General features: G+C 44.3%; 2 protein-coding genes across 2 annotated transcripts; one reads left to right on the forward strand and one right to left on the reverse strand.

The window, feature by feature from the left end:
• The first annotated feature begins 58 nt into the window (after positions 1 to 58).
• On the forward strand, positions 59 to 12154 carry srd5a2a (steroid-5-alpha-reductase, alpha polypeptide 2a). Its single transcript, XM_058640832.1, has 6 exons — positions 59 to 593; positions 7435 to 7767; positions 10370 to 10533; positions 11149 to 11250; positions 11605 to 11755; positions 11830 to 12154. Exons 2-6 carry the CDS (start codon positions 7457 to 7459, stop codon positions 11894 to 11896), a joined length of 795 nt encoding a protein of 264 aa, XP_058496815.1. The 5' UTR covers positions 59 to 593; positions 7435 to 7456; the 3' UTR covers positions 11897 to 12154.
• A 1953-nt stretch (positions 12155 to 14107) lies between these two features.
• Positions 14108 to 23858, reverse strand: chchd10 (coiled-coil-helix-coiled-coil-helix domain containing 10). The gene is made up of 4 exons (XM_058640849.1): positions 23711 to 23858; positions 16164 to 16386; positions 14524 to 14665; positions 14108 to 14306 (listed from the first exon to the last, which is right to left on the reverse strand). The coding sequence occupies exons 1-4, from the start codon at positions 23752 to 23754 to the stop codon at positions 14287 to 14289; spliced, it is 429 nt and encodes a 142-aa protein (XP_058496832.1). The 5' UTR covers positions 23755 to 23858; the 3' UTR covers positions 14108 to 14286.
• Positions 23859 to 25261: the final 1403 nt, after the last annotated feature.

Below are 25261 nucleotides of genomic sequence, written 5' to 3' on the forward strand. Positions count from 1 at the left end.
GTCCAGGACACACCGGGCCCCCTCCGACCCGAAACCCGTCCAGGGCACGCACACAAAAAAGATTAAAGCAAATGCAAAAATGAATAGCAGTTGGTGGTTTTTGTTCCTATTGGTGGTTTTTGTATATAGATAAAAATTCCATTCAATCAAAACCAAGGTATTAACTTTTTTTTTTAATACCTGTAGAACTTTCCAGCAGGCAAAGCTTTTTATCTTTCATTCTATTTATCTGTTTATTGTTGTAATTGGTATCAAAGCACCGTTGCCTTTAAAGTGCCTTTAAGGTGCATTGTCAAAGCCATTTTTTGTTATATATTAACCTTTGTATGTGCCTTTGAAAATCTATCTATCATCAGAACCTGTACGACTTGTCGGTTTTACAACCTAACTAACTAACTCTAGTTAGTAGCTAACTAACTAATTACTAACTGTCTAACTAACGGACTGCTGTCTAACTGCTGTTTAACTGTGTATGTGGAATAAACCTTCAGAAAGACAGTGGAGTTGTACCCGCCGTACTTGTTCTGGTTACCCTTTCCAGAAGGGAGTATTGAGCTGAAAGGTCCAGTCCAGTAAAAATCTGGACAATACCGGTGAGTCTTTGGTACTTTTACGTTGAAATTATAGTTTTTATTTGGGTGATACTGACTTCTTATTATCCAGTAGAGTGTCTGATTGGGATGCACAAATATAATTATATTAACCTCACAAACTCAGAGCTTGTTTTCTTTATTCTTCATAAAATTAAAAACAAATGCTTCTAAACATAGAAGTATACTTCTAAATATAGAGGAGAGAGAGTGTACATCGTGTTCTCAGGATAATGGTGGATTTCCAGTGACAGACAAATGAAGAACTTTGATCATTTTGTCAGAGTTGACTTTTACAAACGTTCTGTGTTCTAAGAGTTTCTATCCGAGGGTTTAAATACTGACCTTAATACCAGATAATAAAGTTCATTTATTTAAAAATCTAAATCTCTCTCTCTCCTCCCCCTCCCTCTCTCTTTCCTCTCTCTTTTTCTCTCTCTCTCTCCCTCCTCCCTCTCTCTCTCTCTCTCTCTCTCCCTCCTCCCTCTTTTTCTCTCTCTCTCCCTCCTCCCTCTCTTTCTCTCCCTCTCTCTCTTTCCTCTCTCTCCCTCCTCCCTCTCTCTCCTCCCCCTCCCTCTTTCTCTCTCTCCCTCCTCCCCCTCTCTCTTTCCTCTCTCTTTTTCTCTCTCTCTCCCTCCTCCCTCTCTCTCTCTCTCCCTCTCTCTTTCTCCTCCCCCTCTCTCTCGCTCCCTCTCTCTCTCTCTCTCTCCTCCCCCTCTCTCTCTCTCTTTCCTCTCTCCCTCTCTCTCTCTCTCTCTCCCCCTCTCCTCTCCCTCTCTCTTTCTCCTCCCCCTCTCTCTCGCTCCCTCTCTCTCTCTCCCTCTCTCTTTCTCCTCCCCCTCTCTCTCTCTCCCTCTCTCTTTCTCCTCCCCCTCTCTCTCGCTCCCTCTCTCTCTCTCTCTCTCTCTCTCTCTCTCTGAGTGAATGTTGGGAGTGAGCGTGGCTGAGAGCGTGGTCAGGGTGAGTGTTTTTTCAAACTTTTCTGACTTTTCCTATAATCTTCTTTTTGCTGCTTGGTGGTTTTTTGTTGATATTTAATTTTTCTTTTGTGACCACTGATTTTGAGTTGTTAATAGTTTATAGTTTTAAAGTTTTTTGTGTTTGACGGTGGCTGCCGCCGGCGCTGCAGCCAGGCAGGTAATGGCAGCACCTGGAGTCTCCGGGCTGGAGAAACTGACTCGCCGACATGCCGTAAGACTGTGTCCGGATGTCGGCGTGTCAGTGGAGGCGTGTGGCCTGGCTGTGGGTGCAGTAGTGGGCTACAGCAGAGTAAAATCCGCCTCAAGGATGAACAGTGCTGTCGTCATTTTTTTGGACAGCACTGATAAAGTGAATGAGCTGGTTGAGAGCGGCGTGGTGGTGGACGGCTCTCTGGTGCAGGTGTTGCCTCTGGTAACACCTGCTAAAAAGATTATTATTTCAAACGCACCGCCGTTTTTGAGCAATGAGGCTCTAATGAAGGAACTGTCGCGGCACGGGAAACTCGTGTCCGCGATAAAGATGATTCCGCTGGGCTGTAAATCTGCTCTCCTGAAGCACGTCATGTCTTTCAGGAGACAGGTATTTATGATACTCAAGGACAACAGATCCGAGTTAAATCTGGCTCTGAAGTTCAGGGTAGATGATTACGATTATACAGTTCACGTCACGTCAGATTCTCTCCGGTGCTTTGGTTGCGGGGCAGAGGGACACTTGGTCCGCTCATGCCCGAGAAGAGCAGGTGATCGCCGGCCTGACGCTGCTGCTGCTGTCGCTACAGCGGAGCCGCCGCTCAGAGCCGACGGTCCCCGCGCAACACAGACACACACACCACAGACACACACACCACAGACGCAGACACACACACCACAGACACAGACACCACACACACAGACACACACACCACAGACACAGACACCGCACACACAGACACTCACACCTGAGACACAGACACCGCACACACACACACCACAGACACACACGGAGGCACAGAGTGACGCAGCACACACACAGACAGGGGAAAGCCCAGATGGACAGAGTGTCCAGACAGAGTCCTCTGCAGCCAGAGGACAGACAGTCACCAGAGTGGCAGAGGCTGCTCTGGAGTATAACGATGACATTGTTGACGACTCAATGGGTGAAATAATGAAGTGTTCGATCAAACGAAAAAACCCTGAAACTAAAGTAACCACCAAAAAAAACAAGAAAATGTCGAAAGTTAATTCACAGGTGTCCTCTGAGGGGTCAGAGGACAACACACGGGAAGACACACTGGGTGACACATTGGAGGACACACAGGAAGACACAGTGGGTGACACACAGGAAGACACACTAGAGGACACACTGGGAGACACACAGAGCACACTGGGTGGTGAAGAAGACACTGAGGTGGGTAGTGAATACTCGTTCTCTCGTGTCAGGAAGTTTCTGGCCGACACTAAAGGAGAGAAGGGAGTGATGGTGGAAGAGTTCTTCCCCGACCTAAAACTCTTCCATCAGTCAGTCAGAACTCTGATGAAAAACAGAGGAGATCTTGGTCAGCCATCTTTTATGGACACTGAGATTTTTAGATTAAAAAAGATTTTAAGTAAAATACGGATCCAGTTAGAGAAAGAGAAGAATGAATGAGTGCGTTTGCTTTTTCTTTCTTTACTTTGCTGAGTGTGTTTTTGTCTGGATGCAGCTTTTATAGAAGGATGTGTGAGTTAAAGCTGGGATCATTAAACATTAACGGTGCACGTGAAGACGTGAAGAGAGCTTCACTTTTCACGCTCATCCGGACTAAAAAGCTAAATGTTATTTTCCTCCAAGAAACGCACAGCACCTCAGACAATGAGTGTGACTGGAGGAGGGAGTGGAATGGGGAGGTGGTCTTAAGCCACAAGGACAGCAACAGTGGGGGGGTCGGAATTCTCTTTTCTAGAGATTTCACCCCCTCTTCGTACTCTGCAGATGAAATCGTCCCTGGACGACTTTTAAAAGTCACAGCAGAGTTCGAGAGGACTAAAATGGTTTTTATGAATGTATATGCTCCTGTTCTTGCAGGAGAAAGACTGGTGTTTTTAGATACTTTAAAATCGTCTCTTTTTAACTGTCATGATGACACACATCTGTTTTTAGGAGGTGATTTTAATTGTACAGTGAACCCTGCTTTAGACAGGAATCACTTGGAACCAAACGCTGCTTCAAAAAAGTGTCTAACAAAAATAATAGAGACCTTTGAGCTCTGTGACGTGTGGAGGTCGATCCACAAGAACCAGCGTCAGTACACCTGGGCTCGCTGCAGAGACAACCTGCTGTCGTTGGCCAGACTCGATCGTTTTTATTGTTATGAACACCATGTCAGTGTTTTTAAGAGTTGTTTTATCTGTCCTGTCGGTTTCTCTGACCACTCCCTTGTGCACTGTAAGGTTTTTATTAAAAACATCAAATGTAAGAGTGCATACTGGCATTTTAACACCGCACTGCTGTCAGACAACAGTTTTAGGAATGCACTCTCGTATTTTTGGTTTTATTTTAGACAAACCAAGTCCGAGTACAGCTCGTTGCAGCAGTGGTGGGACATTGGTAAAGTCAAAATCAAACAGCTCTGCTTACAGTTCACTCTCAATGTCACCAGAGACTTGACCAGGTCTATGAAAGATCTGGAGAGAGAAGTGGTGGAGCTGCAGGGTTCAGCAGACTCCACAGGAGATCGAGAACAGTTTAGAGTTCTCAAAGAAAAACGATCAGCTCTGTCAGACCTGCTGGGCGTTCACGCTCAAGGTGCTCTCGTGCGGTCTCGCTTTAACAAAGTTGCCAGGATGGACGCTCCGTCCCACTTTTTCTTTGGGTTGGAGCGTAAGAGTGGACAGAGGAGGCTGATACACTCGCTGAGATCTGCTGACGGACAACTGCTGCAGGAGGACGGGGAGATTCGACAGTGCGCCTCCTCCTTCTACCAAGATCTCTACAAGACAGAGCTCCTGGAGGATCCGGAGGTGGCGCTGTCTTTTCTGGAGAACTTGCCCGGAGTGCTCGAAGGAGACAAGGAGCAGCTAGGGGCACAGCTCTCTGCACAGGAACTACAGGAGGCGCTGCAGAGTCTACAGAGCGGGAAGGCTGCCGGCATAGACGGTCTCCCTGCAGAATTTTATAAGACTTTCTGGACTATACTCGGGGAGGATGTACTGTGTGTCCTACAGGACAGCCTGGACAAGGGACGGCTGCCTCTGAGCTGCAGGAGGGCTGTCCTCACCCTCCTCCCGAAGAAAGGAGACCTGCAGGAAGTGAAGAACTGGCGTCCTGTGTCACTACTGTGTGCCGATTACAAACTGCTGTCGAAAGTCCTGGCAACGAGGCTCCGGAGAGTGATGGACCAGGTCATTCACGTAGACCAGACCTACTGTGTGCCCGGCAGGCTGATATCTGATAATATCACCTTAATTCGGGATGTTCTGGACCTCTCTGGTTCATTAGGCTCAAAGCTTGGGCTGATTTCTCTAGACCAAGAAAAAGCTTTTGACAGAGTTGAACACCTTTACCTGTGGCAGACACTGCAGGCTTTTGGCTTCAGCTCAGGTTTCATAGCTAAGATCAGGGTCTTGTACAATGACATTGAGAGTGTGCTGAAGGTTAACGGTGGTTTGGGAGCTCCTTTTAAAGTTCACAGAGGTGTCAGACAGGGCTGCTCCCTGTCAGGCATGCTCTATTCTCTGGCCTTAGAACCTTTTTTACGGAAACTGAGATCTCGCTTGTGTGGTTTTTATTTCCCTGGTTGTGATCATTGTTTTAAAATCTCTGCTTATGCCGACGATGTCATTGTTTTTATAAATAACCAACAGGACATCGAAGTTCTGAGCAAAGCTGCTCATGACTTCCAGAAAATCTCCTCTGCTAAGGCCAACTGGGAGAAGAGCGAGGCCTTGGCAGTTGGAGATGGACCTGAGAGGGAGCTGCTTTTACCAGGAGGACTAACGTGGCAGAGAGGAGGTTTTAAATACCTCGGGGTTCACCTTGGTGACGTCACCAACACCTCCAAGAACTGGGAGAATTTTATCGAAAGGGTCGAGGGTCGTTTTAACAGGTGGAGATGGATTCGTCCAAAAATGTCTTTTAAAGGTCGGATTCTTGTCATCAACAACCTGGTTTCCTCCATGCTGTGGCACCGCCTGATGTGTTTGGACCCCCCTGAGGATGTGCTCTCCAGAGTACAGGCCGCTCTGGTGGATTTCGTCTGGGACCGTCTTCACTGGGTCCCACAGAGCGTCCTCTTCCTACCCAAAGAAGAGGGGGGTCACAACCTGGTCCATGTGGCGAGTCGGAGAGCTGCTTTCAGACTCCAACACATCCAGCGTTTTTTAACAGGACCCACGGACTTAGTCTGGAGACCGGTGGCTCGCACCCTACTGGAGCGGTGCAGTGGACTAGGCCTGGCTGAGACCCTGTTTTTAATGGATCTACGGGATTTTAAGCTGAACAACTTCCCCACCTTTTATAAAGGACTTTTTAAAGTGTGGGGCCTCCTCAACAAAGAGAGGCGAGCAGGAGGAGGAGCTAACTCTCTGTTTTGGCTTTTAAAGGAACCGGTGACTCTGGGAACACGGTTCCGTGGTGTAGTGGGTCCGTCCCTGCTACAGAGACTATGCGCGGCAAAAATCCTGACACTGGGTCAAGTGGCGGAGGTTTGCGGCCCGCGGTTGGACAATGAGATCGGTCTGGCCCAGCGTCTCGAAACCAGGTCAGTCAGGGTGGTCAGTCTCCTGCTGAAGGACTGGAGGCAGCAGTTGACTGATTCTGAACTCTGTCTGATCTCGGACTACTGCAATGGACAAACGCAACCGGACTCTACAGACCCTTTCCCTGAACTCACCATCTCACCTGTTTTTAAGTGTGATGTAAACATTCTGCTGCAGATGAACAAATCCAACAATTACAATCTGTGCAGTGTAACAGGGAAGGTCATGTACTATGTGATGGTGAAGGTTTTAAACCAGAGTAGACTGAGAGACAGAGTGGACACTCCATGGAGACACCACCTGTCCCTCACAGAGGATCTAAGGCCAGAGTGGAGCTCACTCTACAAACCACCGTTAACTAAAAAAGCAGCAGACTTACAGTGGAGGGTTCTTCACGCTGCTGTAGCAGTGAACGCCTTCATCTCCATTGTCAACCCTAATGTCACAGACACTTGTCCTTTCTGTCCACAGAGAGAAACTGTCTTCCACTGTTTCTTGCACTGTGTCAGACTAACTCCTTTGTTCCACTTCCTGTCTCACTTGTTCTCGTTATTCACTGAGACTTTTTCCTCTTGTGTTTTTATTTTTGGTTTTAAATACACGAGGAAAAACAAGGGCAAATGTCAACTGCTGAACTTTTTAATTGGTCAAGCAAAACTGGCTATTTATGTTTCAAGGAGGAACAAAGTGGAAAACTCACTTGATGTTGACTGTCAGCAGATTTATGTTAGGATGTTAAAAACCAGGATAAAGACTGACTTTGTTTTCTTCCGCTCAACGAACAACACGGAAGATTTTTTAGAAACATGGGGAGTGAAAGACGTGTTGTGTTGTGTGAATGATGGAAAATTGTCTTTCTGCAACAGTCTAAGTTAAATGGAGTTTTTTTCTTTTCTTTCGTATTTTTTACTTTATTTCTCCATGGTCTAAGTTTTAAGTGCAGAACACAACTAATTTTTTGTTATTGTTCATGTTTCTGAGCAAATAAAGAAGTTTAAAAATCAAATCTCTCCCTCTCTCTTTCTCCTCCCCCTCTCTCTCTCTCTCTCTCTCTCCTCCCCCTCTCTCTCGCTCGCTCTCTCTCTCTCTCCTCCCCCTCTCTCTCTCTCTCTCTCTCCCCCCCTCTCCTCTCCGCTCTCCTCTCTCAGTATTGATCGATAGTGATCGAAGATGCCGTGTCTGGAGTCTCCAGTGTTTTACCTCAGTTGGTCTCTGGTCGTCGGGGGCGCGCTCTACTTTTGGCAGCAGACGCGCGTGCACACGCCGTACGGTCGTTACACGTGTGAGCGCACGCGCTGCTGTTCGGCCAGACTGGGCTGGTTCCTGCAGGAGGTTCCGTCTCTGCTGGTGCCGCTGCTGCTGCTGCTGCTGCAGGAGGAGGAGACCGGGACCAGCACCGGGACCAGCACCGGGACCAGCACCGGGACCAGCACCGGGAGGACGCTGCTGCTCTGCACCTTCATGCTTCATTATTTCCACAGGTCAGAGTTTGTTCAGATCCATTTAAATAAAGTCACGTGAGTGAATGTAACAAAGATAAGATCAGCTGATAGCTCATTACTATACTATAGTGTCCAACTGGACCAGGACCACTGACCGTTGATGTTTATCAAAAAAAGAGAAATGAGAAAACTAAATTCAAATAAACGGCCCGATTTTGTTTTTTTGACTATTTATTTTGCCTTTTTCCCTCAGGTGACACAAAAGTAAAAGCAAATACTTCAAAATAAAAGCCAAGAGGATAGTAGAGAAACAAATAATAGCTGATTAGACAGACAGACAGACAGACAGACAGATAGATAGATAGATAGACAGACAGATAGATGATTAGTGATGTTTACCCATGATGATGATACAGTGATGAAGTGCGAAAAACACTATGTGGTAAGTGAAGCCAGGTCTACTGAAGGTGTTTGTTAAGAAGACACCAAATGTCCTTATTTATTGCTGCACATCAACACATCCTCTTCCCTTCATGGAGCTATGGCTGACTCTGAAAGGATAAAAACATACAGATAAAACACATGCTGTACGCAGGTCTAAACATGTTGCAGATAAACCAACAAATACCAGATGAAAAGAATATCATTCAATACATCTGTATTAGGTCAATATGTAACAATATGCAATCAAGCGACACACCCCTTCCAACTCCCAGAGTTATCTCTCCCGTGCAGATCCAATGAATCATGTGACGCCTGCAAAAGTTGAGCTAGTTGATGAAGAACGTGAGGAAACATGGCAACCAACCCAGAAATAGCGGATCCTCCCTCTTCATTTAAGTCAGCAGTATGGCAACATTTCGGCTACATGGTGGAGATAAAGGACGGCAATCGTGTAGTCGACAAGACCCACACAATTCGCCGTAAGTGCTTTAAGTGACAACAGATAACGGCAGAATCATTGCCAATGCTGTAGAAGCGGCTGGATTTTCACTGCACATAAGCTGCTTTGCTCACACTGTTAATCTGGCTGCACAGAGACGGATGGGCGTTCACCAGATGTCCCAACTCCTTGGCAGAGTCAGGAAAGTTGTCACGTTTTTCCAACGCAGCACAACAGCTGCAGCTGTGGTGAAGGAGAAACACAAGCTGTCACTGCACAGAGAGCAAGCCTCTTCTGAAGAAGAAGAAGAAGAAGAACAATTTTTAACTCCCTTAAATCAATTCCAACGAGTTTGGTTTTCTTAAGAGAAAGAAGTTGTTGATTTGTTTAATGTTTCCTGGTTTGCAGCACAGTCAGTAAGCCTCAGTAACCTCAGTGTGAAACAGTAGCCATTTAATTGACTTTGTAAATGTAAGAGAACTTGATTGAAGAAGAATTTTCAACATACTCGAATCATCTCCACAGTGGAGTTTAGTTGTGTTTGTTTTTCAACAGTATTTTGTTACAAAGAAAACAGAAGTGTTATAGCTTTGGCTATTTATATTGTTTATAATTTGCATAGTTAATCTTGTTCTTTGGTGTTCAGTTTATAAAGGTTTTTCAAACATTATTTAATAAAAATATTGTTTTAATAAAAATCGTTCTTTTTTTCGCCCCCCACCCAAAAAAATAAAAATCGTGATACAAATCGTATCGTGGGTCAAAAATCGTGAAACGTATCGAATTGTGGGTTTGGTGTATCGTTACAGCCCTAATCTGTATCAATAACCTGGATAATCAATAGGCCTATGAGCAAACCAGGCATACAGTTAAATACTCTCATACTGCCACCTACTGGTAGTGAGGGTAAACATCACTAATCATCTGTCTGTCTGTATCTATACAGCTATTATTTGTTTCTCTACTATCCTCTTTGCTTTTACTTGGGTCACCTGACTTCCTGTCCTTCACTTGTTCCTCAGAAGGAAAAAAGGCTAAATCAATAGTCAAAAAAACAAAATCGGGCCGTTTATTTGAATTTGGTTTTCTCATTTCTCGTTTTTCAGTTTTCTCGGTTTTTTGGTTTAAACTAAAAAACGAACGGTCAAAAAGTACATGGACCTTTGAATCAGTGGTTTACTCTTTGGGGTTTGGTGTTTTTCTGGTTTTTCCTGCTGTCTGACAAATCCTGACATTCATGCCAGCACATGACTCTGATGAAACTTTAACTGACAACATGTGAGCACCAACACAATGACAGTGACTGTGGAGGGTGACAGGGTGACTGGGTGACTGGGTGACTGTGTTACAGAGATAAATCTGAATAAACAACTCTACATTGTTAAACTTAAACTTAATATATTATTATTTTTTATATACGAGAGGTACCGGGTCGGCACAAATAAGTCCCGGAACGCAGGCAGGCCAAAACCAAGAGGTGCCATCCTGTTCCGGCAGGATCCGGCACAAATGAACCCTACAACATCAGAAGCATCGCTGAAACATTGCAGTTTAAAACTAAGAGGGATATGCATTACCATTAGACACACACACACACACACATACACACACACGCTACTATGACAATATAAAATAAAAATTCAAGTTTTTTTTTACCTCAGTGACGTTCTGACCTCAGTGACCTCAGTGACCTCAGTGACCACAGTGACGTTCTGACCTCCTTACCTCAGTGACTGAAGTCAGCGATGTGTTTGTCAGGAGTTGTATCTACGCCTTCCTGACCAGAGGAAGGCCCCTCCCCCTGACGACGGTCGTCCAGGCGGCCATCTTCTGCTCTGTGAACGGTTTCCTGCAGAGTCACCACCTGCTGCACTGCACACACTTCCCTCACAGCTGGAGCAGCAGCGCTCGGCAGGCTGGAGGTCAGTCCAGTCACGTTATCAGCTTCACCTTTGACCCCACCACAGTCTAGAGGTCAGCCTGAGACCTGCTGTCCCCCCTGAAGACATGCCACACGTCTTTTAACTGGCACACGTAAATTTGAGCACATTTTAGCTTCACTCCACTGGCTGCGCATACACTTCAGGATCGATTTAAAAATGATTTTATTTGTTTTTAAATCCCTGAATGGTCTTGCCCCGCCCTACCTCTCTGAGCTTCTACATCCATACTCACCCGCTCGCTCTCTCAGGTCAGCTGATCAGCCTAAAACCAAGCGGAAGCTCAGAGGGGATCGTGCCTTCGCTGTCGCAGCTCCAAAACTTTGGAATGATCTGCCTCTGCACATAAGACAGGCCTCGTCCTTAAAACCCACCTTTTTTCTTTGGCCTTTGACACTTCATGAGACGTTTGGTTTTTATTTATTTTACTTATTTTTATTTGAATAGAATTTATTGTTTTTTATTGTATGGCTGCTAATTCTTATTGTGTTTTTATGATTCTAATTTATTTGAAGCTGTTTTATCTAATTGTGGTTTGTTTAGTGCTTAACAAATAAAGTTGGATTGGATTGGATGTCTGGTCCTGTTTACCTTCAGGTTTCCTTCTGTTTGTCGTCGGTCTGAGCATCAACATCCACAGCGACCACATCCTACGCAACCTGAGGAGACCTGGAGAGGTGGTCTACAGGATCCCCCACGGTACTAAGACCCAGATCCTCATTCACACCAGATCCACACCAGATCCTGATGCACACCAGATCCTCATTCACACCAGATCCTGATTCACGCCAGATCCTCATTCACACCAGATCCACACCAGATCCTGATGCACTCCAGATCCTGATTCACACCAGATCCTCATTCACACCAAATCCAGATTCACACCAGATCCTCATTCACACCAAATCCAGATTCACACCAGATCCTCATTCACACCAAATCCAGATTCACACCAGATCCTCATTCACACCAGATCCTGATTCATGCCAGATCCTGATGTACACTATTTGAACAGGGTCAAACCAGTCGTGGACTTCCTGTTTCTTGTTGTAGGTGGGATGTTTGAGTTTGTGTCGGCTGCAAACTTCTTCGGGGAGATCGTGGAGTGGTGTGGTTACGCTGTAGTGGCGTGGACCTTCCCTGCCTTTGCCTTTGCGTTCTTCAGTGCCTGCTCCATCGGGCCCAGAGCGTTCCACCACCACAGGTACGTCACTAACTGCTGAGTCCTGTTCTGTCCAAGTTCCAGACCTCAGGATCTACTTCCTATCTTCTCCACAGAGACTACCAGCGGCGGTTTGAAGACTATCCTCGCTGCAGGAAAGCTCTGATCCCCTTCATACTTTGACCCTGAGGTGGGAGGAGCCTGAGGTGGGAGGAGCCTGAACGTCACCACAGTGTTCATGTTTTCACGGCATGAATCAATGAATAAACTGGGACTGAACGGACACTCACCCTCTCACATTTCACACCAATAATTACTCCACCAATAATTACGATGTCATAGTTCAGTGGTGAGCACATGAGGAAGTGCCCCGCCCTGCTGGCTGCCATTCATACTGCATGTGTCCTCAAAATATTAATAAAAAATAGATTTGTTTTTTTATAGTGGACAAAAGTGATGCAGTCACCTATGACCTTTGACAGGACACCCTTCCATGAGGGTGTACTCTCCATGGGGATGTCCTCTGGACTCTGGACTGGGTGGCCCCCCGTGATTATTCACATGCCACACCAGAGGACACACGTACAAAATGAAAATGAAGCATGAAAAATGAAGATGAAAGTCTCATCTCGGGAGAGACAGACACAAGTCCCATCTTGAAGTGAGAGTGTTTGTCAAAGAAACACTGCGAGAGACGTCTTTTCAGTGTTTAAGGAAATATACTGTTAATACAAACTAATAAGACAATTAGGCCGACAGTAAGACCATATATTAAATAAAGTGCTCCTCAAAGTGGCACCTTCAAGTATGAAAGAGAGAGAGACGCAGAGACAGGCAGACAAAGGAAAGAAGGAGCTGGGATCAGTTCAGTTTAAATAACATTTAGTTGTTGTACTCACATATGCTGAGACAAAGGCTGCATGGACCCTGAGGGAGACAGAAAGCAGAGGTCAGATATGCTCGATTCATCCGCTACTGTCTCTTCTCGAATTAAAATAAGAACTATTTAAGAAACTCACAATGAAAGAAAAAGAACGCACATGAACTCAACATCAAGGAAAGACAAACCTTCACTCCAAATATGCCCTAAGGGGAGAGAACGAGAGGCCAGGTGGATCAATGAGACAGCATCATTTACAGTATATTCACAAAATAATACAATAATAGATAGTTGCATTCATTACAGTCACTCTGTAAACGTAGTAGACTTTATGATCATCCAAAAACACATAACAACAGTATACAGTACAGTGAACTCACAAATGTGAACATCCCTGTGGGACAGAGCAGCCTTAAAGAGAAGAGTTTGACAGACAAAACTAATGACGAAAATAAAGAAATAGAGCTAGACAACAGTCTGCTATACATGTTGAATGGCCCTCAAGATAAAGATCAACAACATAAACCTAACAATGATTAATTCACTAATATTACATAATAACTGTAAGCCGTAACTTTATGGCAAGCTAAAATAACACAGTTAGTTGGACACCAAGTCTACTCATAGTATTATTTGAAAACAAAGGCTATAAATGCAATTGTTTCACACACACACACACACACACCCCTCCTCAATCTGTCCTTGCTGAGTCTCGTGGGTCTCCTCTCTCCTCCTCCTCTGAATCCACCTGAACAGGTACTTGCACGTGTCACTCCCACAGCCCTGTGCACTCCATGGTACTGCTACTGCACTTGATGATGATGATGATGACGCTGCAGCGGTGGAACGTGTTGTAGCAGCAAATAGTTCCGTCATTTTAGTGCATTTTTCTGCATCAGCTTTTGAGCCTTTTTTCCCTGAGTTTCACTGCGACCCCCCCCACACACACACTTTTTATCCATAATTTGTTCATTCGCTCCAACTCCACCGTTACGCCGTAACTCAAATACTAAAATATGATTACCTGGAAAAGAAGAAGGGGAGGGCTGAGAGCTTTCATTGGACCAGTTCAATGTCCTTCAAGAAATTCAACCAATGGGCCGCGTTTCGTGTCTCAATTACCGTCACGGGCGATAAAAATGATTTAGAAAAAATATACTTTTTTTTGCGTTGCCCGATACGTCCGATGGTCAGTCCAGGCCTGCACCCACTCACTGGCATATGCACAGTGAGTGAGCAACTCCATAGGAATTAATGGCGCCAAAGGGGCGGAGCTACATCCAGTTCTTCTTCTCTAACCCTAATACCTCGTGTGGTCACTTTGTGTCACTGAGGTAAATCTGAAGTGAGGATTTCAAACACTGAAGTCACTAAAATCAGACATTAGAACTTAGTGATGGAGGCAGCAGTGGATCAACAACTTGTGTGTGTGTGTATGTTTTCTCTGTGGGCTTTGGTGTGGGAGAGTGAGTGGTTTACAAACTTCACCACAGACAAGACAGAAGGACAGAATGTGTATGTGTGTAACACATTTATTAAAGGTCACATTAAAGGTCACTGTTCAAAGGTGGACACACTTCATGAAAATAAATAGAACCAAACGTTTCCCCTGAGTTCACATTCATGTGATCATCTCATGTCTGCACAGTTTCATGAGTGGAAACTTGGTCACATGACAGCTGTGGCCCCTCCTTCACACTAGTGATGTCACACCTGCAGAGGAGCAGGGAGAAGACGTCAACATGGCTTCAAACGAAAGTATTTATTTACATTTAGAGTTTGTTTGTTTGTATCACAACTTTTGCACATTTTGCTTAAATTTGGAACATTTCTCTAACAAATCGACACTAAAGAACATCAGGTTTAATTATGAGGAAAAATGCAAGAAAGCGGAACCAGTGAGCTCCGCCCATCATTGTCACACACTCACCATGGGAGAACTTGCACTGTTTGAGCACCTCACTGAACCCCTCACACAAACTCAGGTCTCTCTGGTTCACGGCACAGTCCAGGAACTGTTTGACCTCAAAGTGACACGGACCGGGCTGAGCAGGAGCCACTCGTGGCGCCTCCTGGTGGTAAGAAAAACAAACGAACAAACACAGCACATGTGAGTGACTCCATTAAAGCACATTCACAATATCTCCATGACGACAGGGACTACGCCTGAACAATTCATCAATTTAAGATCAAATTCGTAAATTTAAACGACGCAGAAACACAAGAATATTTTACTTTCTTGAAAGTCAGTTTTTGCAGTTTAAGTTGTAAACTGAAATTCACTCAAATAAAACTTGGTCAGGAAGAGCCACACGGTTGTGCAGGGGTTAGCTCGCTTGCCTTTGCAGCAAGTCTGGACGCATTCATACCAAAGAAGAAGAGAACGATGCTACGGCTCACTCGTGCGTCTGGTTTGAGCGGCTTGCAGCTGAAAGGCCCGTCAGGACAGGGGAGTCGGGGTGAGCGGGGCTCAATACTCCACCTACTGGTGGGGCAGAAGTTCAGTTCACGCATGCCATAATCGCATCAGGTCCGCACACGCTGCATACAGACCAGGTCCTTAAGACGAGCAGAAGACGAGTGAGCTGGTCAGGAAGATCAGGTTCTAATCGGATATTTTTACAAAGTCTAAACAAGGTCTTTGACCGACAGATTACCAGAAATAGTCGGGCTGGGTTATTGAAACGCAGAAAGTGACCATGGATAATGTCAGTTGAGACCAGAGTTTACGCTAGAAAATATGAATGATGAATGTCCTGCTCAACTTACCAGAAACACATTACGCCGCGTCAGATAACTAATGAAAATAAGTTTGACGTATGAAAACACATGCACGGCTCGGTCCAAATATCACGACGCTCCGTTTATGTCAGTTTGCGTCGGTGTTTTATTGAAGTGAAGGCAGCGATCTCATCAAACTCGTCACTTCTTCCTCAGTGAGACCAAAACTGAGTTTTGATTCAGTTTTGGAGCCAGAATCTGCGTTCACGGGCATTATGGTGGCAACTGCCCCAGCTTCAACCAGTCGGGGTAGATTTCCCTGAAAGTCATTATGACTCCATACCCACACAGAGCTGTCATCGGTTGCTAAGTGACCGCATGATGACACGGGAAAGACTGGACGAGATAAAATAAAAATACATTTTAAAGAAATCATTTTATAGTTGGGTTCGCTTGTTAACGTATCTCATATCTGAATATTAATTTACGTTCTGTGCCGTTTCCATGCGACGCCTGGCCACTTTCCTTCATTTTCAAAAACAGTGACTAGACAAATCTAGCAACTTTCTGTCATAAACCTAAATACTACGAGAATGCACAATTCTGCCACACGAGTGAGATCCATCTAACTGTATTTACTGTGGGCGGAGAACCTCACACACACAAACACAGTCACAGAGCATTCTCCAAACACATGGCGAGGCCGGCGCTTTGAGACTTTCACACTCTGAAAGGCGTTTTAAAAAAAAACAAAAAACATTTCAGGTCCTAAAATTCACGTGACACCGGCCAAAAGCCGACATTTACCGGCTAACGTAAACCCTGGTTGAGATACCATTCATCTCTGACCTGTTGTGTTGGCTTGGCAGGTTCTACACTGCTGCTGCTGCTGCTGCTGCCACCGAAAGCTCCAGTGAGGGCGCTGCCAACAACATGGCCCACAGCCGAGCCAACGGCCACCCCCGCCGCTGTGGTGGCCATCTGGGCCATGAGGCCCGGTCCCTGAGATGGAGTAGGAGCCAGGGCAGCAGGAGGCGGATGAGCGGGAGGCGGAGCATGAGACGGAGCCGGACTACAAACAAAACAAAAACAATGCAGTTTGTGTACATTAGAGGTTTAACAGGAGACGTCATCTACCATGAGAGGTTCAGAGAGAAGAGCAGAGAGAAGAGAACTAACTAACTAACTAATGAGTTGTTTGGTTCATTAAATGTCAGAAAATGATCAGTGTTTGTCAAACTCTGTAAATGATGATCTTCTGTTTCATGACTTTGTTTTATGGAGCAAAGAAAGCAGAAAATATTCACATTAAAGAAGCTGGAAAATTACAGAAAGTGGATTTAGCTATCTAAAACAAAACTGCACTAATATATTTTTATTTATTTTTGTTTGTTGTCCAATTAAATGATTCCTGCTTCACTACAGCTGTGTTTGCTTCTTCCCATGATCAATTTTGGAATAAAATTACAATTACTTTCTGTAACAGTGTCTTTGTTACTATAATAGCTACAGAGTAACGTTGACAGTAAAGAAAGAGTCTGGCTGATCCCTGATTGACACGGAGCATCAAAGTCAAGGACCTCAAGTAACTTTTTGTTTTTTCATTTTTAAATCGAGCCGCCTTCTTATGGCACTAGAACACACCAATGATAATGTAACTTCATTGGCCTTCAAGTGTTTGCTTTGTGGGCACACTGTTACTAGACACGTGTCCGAGCCCCCATCACTGTATTTAAGTGAACGTGAAAAGTATGTGTATATGTTAATGTTTCATGTTATCACATGAACATTTAATTAAAAAGAAACATGACACATTACAAGTTATAATGTCAAAACTTTATTGTAAAAATGTGATACATGTCACGTTGTCCAGCGAAGCACTGTGGTAGATTCAATCCAGAGGGTCAACAACTGGTGTGACGAGTTTGGTGTGGATCACTTTGGCTCGCTGTGCATCTGTGAGCGCCACAGTCAAGTGGAATGGCTCGGTTTGGTCCAGTACAGTACGGCACATACTTTACGTTTCCATTAGGACTAGTACCAAAGTCTTTGACACCCTTCCCTTTGGGGTACCAAAGTACAATGGTACGGTATGGTCAGGGTCTAGAGCAGTCAGCTGATTGGGCGACATAAAAACGTCACTCGCTTGTGATCAATGTAAATATCTTATGGAAGTCCAGACAAAGAGCCACAAACCAATCAGGGAAAAAAGAGCTGCTGGATGCGCTCCATTGTTGTCTGTTGTGTCGTGTTCTTTGTCCTCCCACCTGTACGACGTCATGCTACACGACCGTCAGGCACATGTTCTCAGTCGAAACACGTTATCTTGCAAGCACAAAGCAGACGTTCCACCCTCTGGTCATCATCAACAGACTGGTATGCTCTGGAGCATCACAGAATAAGATGGACCAAGATGAAGCTTGATTGAAGATGGTTGGTGTCTCCATTCCGGGATGCGTCTCTGGTGACACTGCTGGGGCTGGAGAGGGCAGTGGATACCATAAGGTGGCGCTCTTTTGTAAGATGACATAGTGTGTCCAGAGGCCAAAGGTTTCAGGGTTTGGTTAGACACTATGACCAGGAGCAGACATACTCCACTCAAGGGAAGTATGAAATGGGTTGGATATGGTATGACTGGAGCATTGAAACCGTGATTGTGGCTTACAGAGGCCAGGTGATAACTGCAGGTACAGGAACAGACTCAGATGGAGATGATGTGGGAACCAAGGCATGCATATCTGGAGTAGCACTAGTTGAATTTGTTGTGACAAGGTTGTTGTCATGGCAAAGAGAGGAGCTGCATCTACCTGAGGCTGAGCAGGGTTCTGCTGCTGCAGTAAAGATCGCTGGGCAGTAACAGGCCAGCAATCAAGAGGGCACTTAAAGGGCTAAAACTAGCCACTGAACAAGGTAATACACAGGAAGTTCCGTCGGTACTTCAAAGGCAGTGAAGTATAATAGCAAGCCCAATTTTCTGCCCCCTTCTGGATTTGATCATCAGTTGCTTCTTTTCTTTTTTCAGTCCTCTCTCTCTTGACCAGCCATGAGAAAAATATAAATCCTCTTGAAGCGATTTTCTTGGTTTAGACTCTTCACTTCATCAACTGTTGTCCTCAGCAGAAACATGACTAGCAGGTAAAGTCTCAGCAGCAGTGTCGACCTCTGGGCAGGCTTCATCTCCGTCAGCAGCAGGAAATCCATGAGTGTCATTTAAGTTTTTGGTGGGTGTTCTCTTTTTAATCAGCCCTGAGAAAAATCCGCAAAAGCATTTAAAGCAGTTTTTCTTTGTTTTGACATCAGTAAAACCTGCGTTTTCTTCAGTACCAACACATTCCTCAGCAGAAACATGACTAGCAGGTAAAGTCTCAGCAGCAATGTCGACTTCTCTGCCGGCTTCATATCCATCGGCAGCAGGCAAGTCAGCCACAGCAAACAAATTAGTTGAAATGTCATTAATGCTACCTGTAGGTGGAGGTTTCTCAGCGGTAAATGATTCATCAATGCGTTTGTTTCCCTTGAAGAGGAATGAGAAAAATCTGCAATTCCACTTGAAGCAGCTTTTCTTGGTTTTGGCATCAGTAAAACCCATGTTTTCTTCGGTATTAATGCATTCCTGAGCAGAAATAGGACTAGCAGAGGCAGGTAAAGTCTTAGCAGCAGCGTCATCATGTGAGCAGGCTTCATCTCTGTCACCAGCAGGTGAGTCCACCACAGCCACACCTGTAGATGGTGGTTTCTCATTGGTAGAAGGGTCATTAAAGATTTCAGTAGAGGACTTGGTGGTTGATCCCTTGAACAGGCATGAGAAAAATCTGCAATTACACTGAAAGTAGTTTTTCTTGGTTTTGGCATCAGTAAAACCTGTGTTTTCTTCGGTACCAGTACATTCCTCAGCAGAAACAGGACTAGCAGAGGCAGGTAAAATCTTAGCAGCAGCGTCATCATCTAAGCTGACCGTTCCACCATCAGAATCATCAGGGAATCCATTATCTGAAGTAGTTTTAATGCTAGCTGTTGGTGGCTCTTTCTCATTGGTGGATGTTCTCTTTTTGAACAACCGTGAGAAAAATCCACAGATGCCCTTAAAAAAGCTTTTCTTGGTTTTAACGTCATTCAAACCGGTGTTTTCCTCTTCAGCACCAATACATTCCTCAGCAGAAGCGTGATTAACAGAGGCAGGTAAAGTCTCAGTAGCAGTGTCGTCACTGTCAAACTGAGCTTGAGCCTGACCACCATCAGAAGCATCAGGGACTCCGTGATCTGGTGGCTCATCTGTGGGTGGCTCATTGGTAGAAGAGTCATTAAGGCTTTTGTTGGATGATTGCTTCTTGAATAGCCCTGAGAGGAATGTGCAAACCCTCTTATAGTACTTTTTCTTGGTTTTGACTTCAGCCAAACCTGTGGTTTCTTCATCAGTACCAATATTGTCCTCAGCAGAAACATAGGCCAAGGTAGCAGGAATGTCAGGGGATCCAATATTTAACATACTTTTAAAACTAGCTATGGGTGATGGTTTCTCATTAGTAGAAGAGTCAACGCTACCTGTGCATGTTCCCTTCTTAAATAGTCCAGAGAAGAATGTACATAACCTCTTATAGTACTTTTTCTTGGTTTTGACTTCAGCCAAACCTGCTTTTTCATCTGTATTACCAATATTGTCCTCAGCAGAAGCATGACTAGCGCTGTCACCTGGGATGGCTACACCTCTGTCAACAGCAGTTGTGTCATGATTTGAAATACAGTTGGTGATATCTTTGGGCAGCTGTTTCACTTTATCATAAATGGCATCACTAGGAAAGTGATTCCAGGTCATAAACGGGTGCCTCAGAGCGTCTCTGGGAGTGATCCTTTGAAATGGATTTACATTCAGCATCTCTTTAAGAAGGCTTACAAAAGTCTGCGTGTCCTTCTGCTCGGAGGTGCCGGGGCGAGTCTTCACAATGTCATCGAGACTGCTGAACTGCCTCGACAGTTCACCGCGGATCGGCTCGTGAGGATCATATTCACCATGTGCGCAGATGCACGTCGTCCTCAACTTAAAACACGGGGAGTCAACTTTCTCAAAATAATTTAACACGTACAAGCCACTTTCGATTAAATGATCCGCAGGCTGACCGTGCCACTGCACTATTTCTTCCATTTTCCCTAATTCACACGTTCCCGAGTACAAGTCTTTCGCAAGGTACATGAAAGCGACGACACAGCCGAGGGCCCACATGTCTGAAGCCTCGTTCAAAGGTAGGCCCAGTGAGATTTCAGGCGCCTGGTACTCAGGTATATGAAGCATTTCACCGCCACGCAAATTTGAGACAAGGCAGGAGATGCCAAAATCAATCAGCTTCACCTGAAACGGTTTTTGCTTGTGATTAACGAGCATTATGTTATTTGGCTTGATGTCACCATGTATCAATCCTATGCTTTTGAGAGCGTTCATCGCCACCAGCATCTGTTGTGTGATCACTTGAACGTCGGACAGAAGCAGTGGCCCATCGCTCAAAACCAAATCGTCAATCGTCCAATCCAGCTTTTCAAATTCCAGAAAAATATGCCCATCGACCTCGAAATATCTGTTGAACTTGATGAAGTTGTTCTTGTCCGGGTCGAGGTCCTGGATTCGTTCGAGGTTGGCCAACTCTTCTCTGCCAATATAAGAGTCATAGCTCTGAATAGCCTTCACAGCCACCTGCTCGTCTGTGTCTGCTCGGATGCATTGATACACCATTCCAAAGCCGCCTTTCTCCAGGAGTTTGTCCACCTGATACCCGAGTAAACCCAAAAGAGCTTCAAAGTCTTCTTCACTTTCCTCGTCTACTGCCTCAGTACTGCTTGGTGACACACTCATCGTCAACCCGATCAAAGGTCACCGACTTCTTCCAGATTAATCATTGAAAACATTCACAAATCGTTGTTAGATTTGTGATTGTTTGATTCGTTTGGTTGTTGCATTCCATCATATTTGAAACGTCACATGACTACTTCTAATAATTTACTGCTGGACTCTGTTTCTCCTCTCTTCTTCTTCTAATAATAGTTTAGCTGTACACTGAGAGGTGTAATGCTGCCCTCTACAGTTCAGAGTTCTTAACCACAGTTGTTTTACACTGCTGCAGACGTTTCTCCTCCTCCTCTTCTTCCAATCCTTTCTCCTCTCAAGTCTGGCGTTATGACATGACGGAGTTGACTTTGATGGTAGATCAAAGCCAGAAGACTGACAACGTCTTCGTTTTGGTCTTAACCATCGGATCTGGGCACAGACTGGAAAAGGCCCAACTGTGGGCCCCTTCAAACACAACAACCCCAAACTCACGCACACATAAAGAAATGCTAATAATTGTTACGAATATTTTGGTCTGTAAGGAATTACAGATCGACCACGAGCTAAATGTTCTTTTTGTCAGGCAACACCTGCATATTACTACTACTACTACTACTAATAATAATAATAATGATAATAATAACAATAATAATAATAATAATAATGATAATAACAATAATATGATTGAGGGGCCGTGATGCGTCTACAACTGCACAAACCTGAGAACTTTAAACCTTTTCATTTATAATATTTATATGTATTTTTAAATGATGCACCAGGTTAAACTTTAGTTAGTTCTTTAAAAATACCTTTCAGAAGCAGACACAGTTGTCATGGAAACTGAAAAATCTCTGAATGAATCAAATCTTTTTTTCCCCCCAAAATATGTTAAATGATTTTTGATTTTATACAAAACAAGACACAACAACACTTTCAGGGGCGACCCCCCCCCAAACAAAAGACCGGCCCGAAACAAACAGAAATAACAGAAAAGACAAACCTCGGCTCACAGATACAATCGTCACTCAGGTAAAAACATCAAACAAACTGAAGTTCTATTCTACATAAACCCTCTGATAAAGATAGTCGAAATATCCACTCCTATATAAGACATGAAAGGTTCCCATGTTCTATGAAATACATGTAGCATGCAAGGGAAAAAATATTCAAGTATGAACTTATCGTTTGTTATCTAATTCAGAAGTATGCACTTTCTCGCACAGAATGTTAGCAATTTATAAAGTTTCCTTTTATATTTATCAGTAATGAGGCCGTTCGCACGCAAACGGCACGATTTTCAAAATCCACAGCAAAGAACTTATTGAGCTCCTATAATGAACCAAAACCTCTGTATTTTCCAACAGGACCAGAGGCAATGACTGAGATTAGCTATCTTAAGACAAACAGGTGAGAGATCAGCGTCGAACCTCTGGCGTTGTGAGGGAGATATGTGAGCTCTGTGTAGAATCTTGAGTTGTAGCTTTGACTCTATTACAGACACTTAAAGCTCTCGCACTCTCACAAGCATCATGCCATTGGTCATTTGTAATTTCTACATCCAGTTGGCGAGGATGCTGATATGACTCACTTACTCACATGGAGAGAAAAAAGTCAACTTTTCTGTTGCATGTGTGATGCTGTGGAGGTGTGTGTGTGGATGCGAGGACACGGCCACAAGTCTAGAGGGGAGCCCCAAAACATTGTTGGCATGTGAGCAAGGATGGATTACTGAATGAGTTGACCAGGCCCAAGAGGTCAAGGGTTAGGGCCCTGAAGGCCAAGCCCAAGTCCCAACCTCAATAAGTCAAATAGCAAAAGGCTCTGAATCTGAACACATTCATATATTGTCCTTCTCCAGCTCTCAAAAATGCACCAGAATGTAGGAAATCACATCGACCAGATTCTAAATTGTCTGGGGGAGGAACCACAGACCCCCCCCTTCCCATATGCACCCACTCTTGAACAAATAGGGAGGTTGTTATGCATCTGTGCCCAGGGGAACAGTAGTTCATAATCTGTATTAATACAATTGATAATGTAACATTATAGTGTGACGTGTCAATAATCGTCGAGCACAGGTGACTGCGTGGTGGGGGGGGGGGGCACACCCAATCAAATTCTGCTTAGGGCCCCCTAAAAGCTTGGGCCGGCCCTAACTATTATTATTGTCATTATTTTCTGATATGTATGTACTTATAATTATTAAGTATATGTGCTTTCTTTGTCAGAATTGTCCTGAATTTGATTTGTAAAAACTGCCGGTAGGTGGCGGTAGTGAGTCTTTAAGCCGGTTAACCTTCTGCAGCGTGTGTGTTTGTAAGTGTGTGCGTGTGTGTCAGTGAGAACCAGCAGTGTGTGCGTGCGTGTGCGCGAGGCATACAACTTGTAAACCACAGGAAACTAAACCACAGGACATTATGTCACCACTTAAAAGAACTTTCTGAGAGTTAAGACCTGGTTTTAGGGTCAGAATGAGGTTCTGGTTACGGTTCAGTGAAGTCGTCTCGTTGTCATGGTGAAGTTTATGGGATACGTCATGTACGCAGACGTGTGTGTGTGTGTGTGTGTGTGTGTGTGTTACCTGGCTGGAGCAGCAGAGCGGCTGCTGCGGCTTCCTCTCGCCATGTTTCACTCGCTTGTTCTCGGGTCACCTTGATGACAGACGCCGCTGTAGCTGCTGGTTCTCACTGACACTCAAACACACACACACACACACACACAGCAGACGGTTAACCAGCTTAAAGACGCACTACCGCCACCTACCGGACTGGAGTCTGGCAGTTTTTACAAATCAAATTCAGGCCAGAATTCTGACAACGAAACCACCAGTGGCGATTTTGGTCTGGAGAGGGTTCTGGTGAGGCCATGCAGGCAAATCTTATAATGCAGAAATCCAGAAATAGCACATATTACTCTCACAACAAAAACACAGTAGCAGATGATGGAGGGGACCACAGCACCTATGCAGCTGAATCATGGCTTCACACAAACAATGACAATCTGATGACATATATTATCATATCAATGGCAATGTTCAAAATCTCACAATATCAAATACTCAAGATCGAAACAACAACGTGACAACAATAACTATGAGGGTTGTTGTCACACCGTTTTAAATCCCCCAATCCTTTCAACAACATGTCATCGTTGATGTGTGTAGTAAAAAGTGGCGCGTTTTTTTATGTCAGTACGACAATAGCACTTGGATGTGTTTGCTCATTTATGTAGGGTGCAAATCGCCAAAATGGACGCCAAAATTCAAAATCTATAACATCTTTCGGGTTCGGGACCTATGCCAATATCGCATTTTCACCAGACCTGATCTCCATGCCAAGTTTCAGGAGTTTTTATGCATGAGAACCCCCTCAGAAATGACCGGAAAGCCACGGATAGAATAATAATCTGAAGGATTATATTCCATCCTCGCACTAGGTTCCTCGCACTCGTGCTAGGAGCCGTCCCGGCCCCTGCCATTCGTGGCTCGGGCCCTAACAATGCACGACTCATGGCATGAACGGCGCACACCATACACACACACCCACACATGCATTTCAGGAATTCTGAACGCCATTTTTGACACAGAAAAACATAAAAGCTTATAATCCTCCCCTGCACAGCAGTGCCCCCTGGTGGGGCACGGCCCCTAATGCAAAGAAGCCGCTTGAAATCACATAAAATTAATAATTATAAATAAATAAATATGGGAAAATAATGACTATGATAATAAAGATATAATATAATTATCACAATTAAATGATATTATGCTGAAAGTTCAGAGAATTGTGTTTTTTTTTCAGAAAGAAACATTTAAAGATAATTATAACACATTTAAAAAATATAAAAAAAATAAAATATAGAGTAGAAGATATAGAATGGAAATTAAACTGCAATTAGGTCAACGTTAGGGCTTATATATGAAAAAATAAAGTTTATTAATGTTTGGACCAGTTTGTTTTTGTGTATTTTTTTTTTTTCTGAAATGGTGGATGCATATTTAAATATAATAAAAACATTTGTCACCAGAACAGGAAAAAAATAACTTGTTTTTTAATAACTTTAACTTCCACAGAAAGTCTGCAGTCTCACCAGCAGGTGGCAGTATATCGAACAATGAACTGTGTCAAACACG

The sequence above is a fragment of the Solea solea genome, chromosome 10, assembly GCF_958295425.1.
Source record: "Solea solea chromosome 10, fSolSol10.1, whole genome shotgun sequence".
Classification (NCBI taxonomy): Eukaryota; Metazoa; Chordata; class Actinopteri; order Pleuronectiformes; family Soleidae; genus Solea; species Solea solea.

What these genes read in the sequence shown, in the direction of transcription:
- srd5a2a (XM_058640832.1), top strand. Translation starts at nt 7,457, where the DNA reads ATGCCGTGTCTGGAGTCTCCAGTGTTTTACCTCAGTTGGTCTCTGGTC. An exon ending in ATGCTTCATTATTTCCACAG is followed by an intron (nt 7,768 to 10,369) that starts GTCAGAGTTTGT and finishes TGTGTTTGTCAG; the next exon opens with GAGTTGTATCTACGCCTTCC. An exon ending in CAGCGCTCGGCAGGCTGGAG is followed by an intron (nt 10,534 to 11,148) that starts GTCAGTCCAGTC and finishes GTTTACCTTCAG; the next exon opens with GTTTCCTTCTGTTTGTCGTC.
- chchd10 (XM_058640849.1), bottom strand. Translation starts at nt 23,754, where the DNA reads ATGGCGAGAGGAAGCCGCAGCAGCCGCTCTGCTGCTCCAGCCAG. An exon ending in CTGCCAAGCCAACACAACAG is followed by an intron (nt 14,666 to 16,163) that starts GTCAGAGATGAA and finishes TCTTACCACCAG; the next exon opens with GAGGCGCCACGAGTGGCTCC. An exon ending in ACAGTGCAAGTTCTCCCATG is followed by an intron (nt 14,307 to 14,523) that starts GTGAGTGTGTGA and finishes GCTCCTCTGCAG; the next exon opens with GTGTGACATCACTAGTGTGA.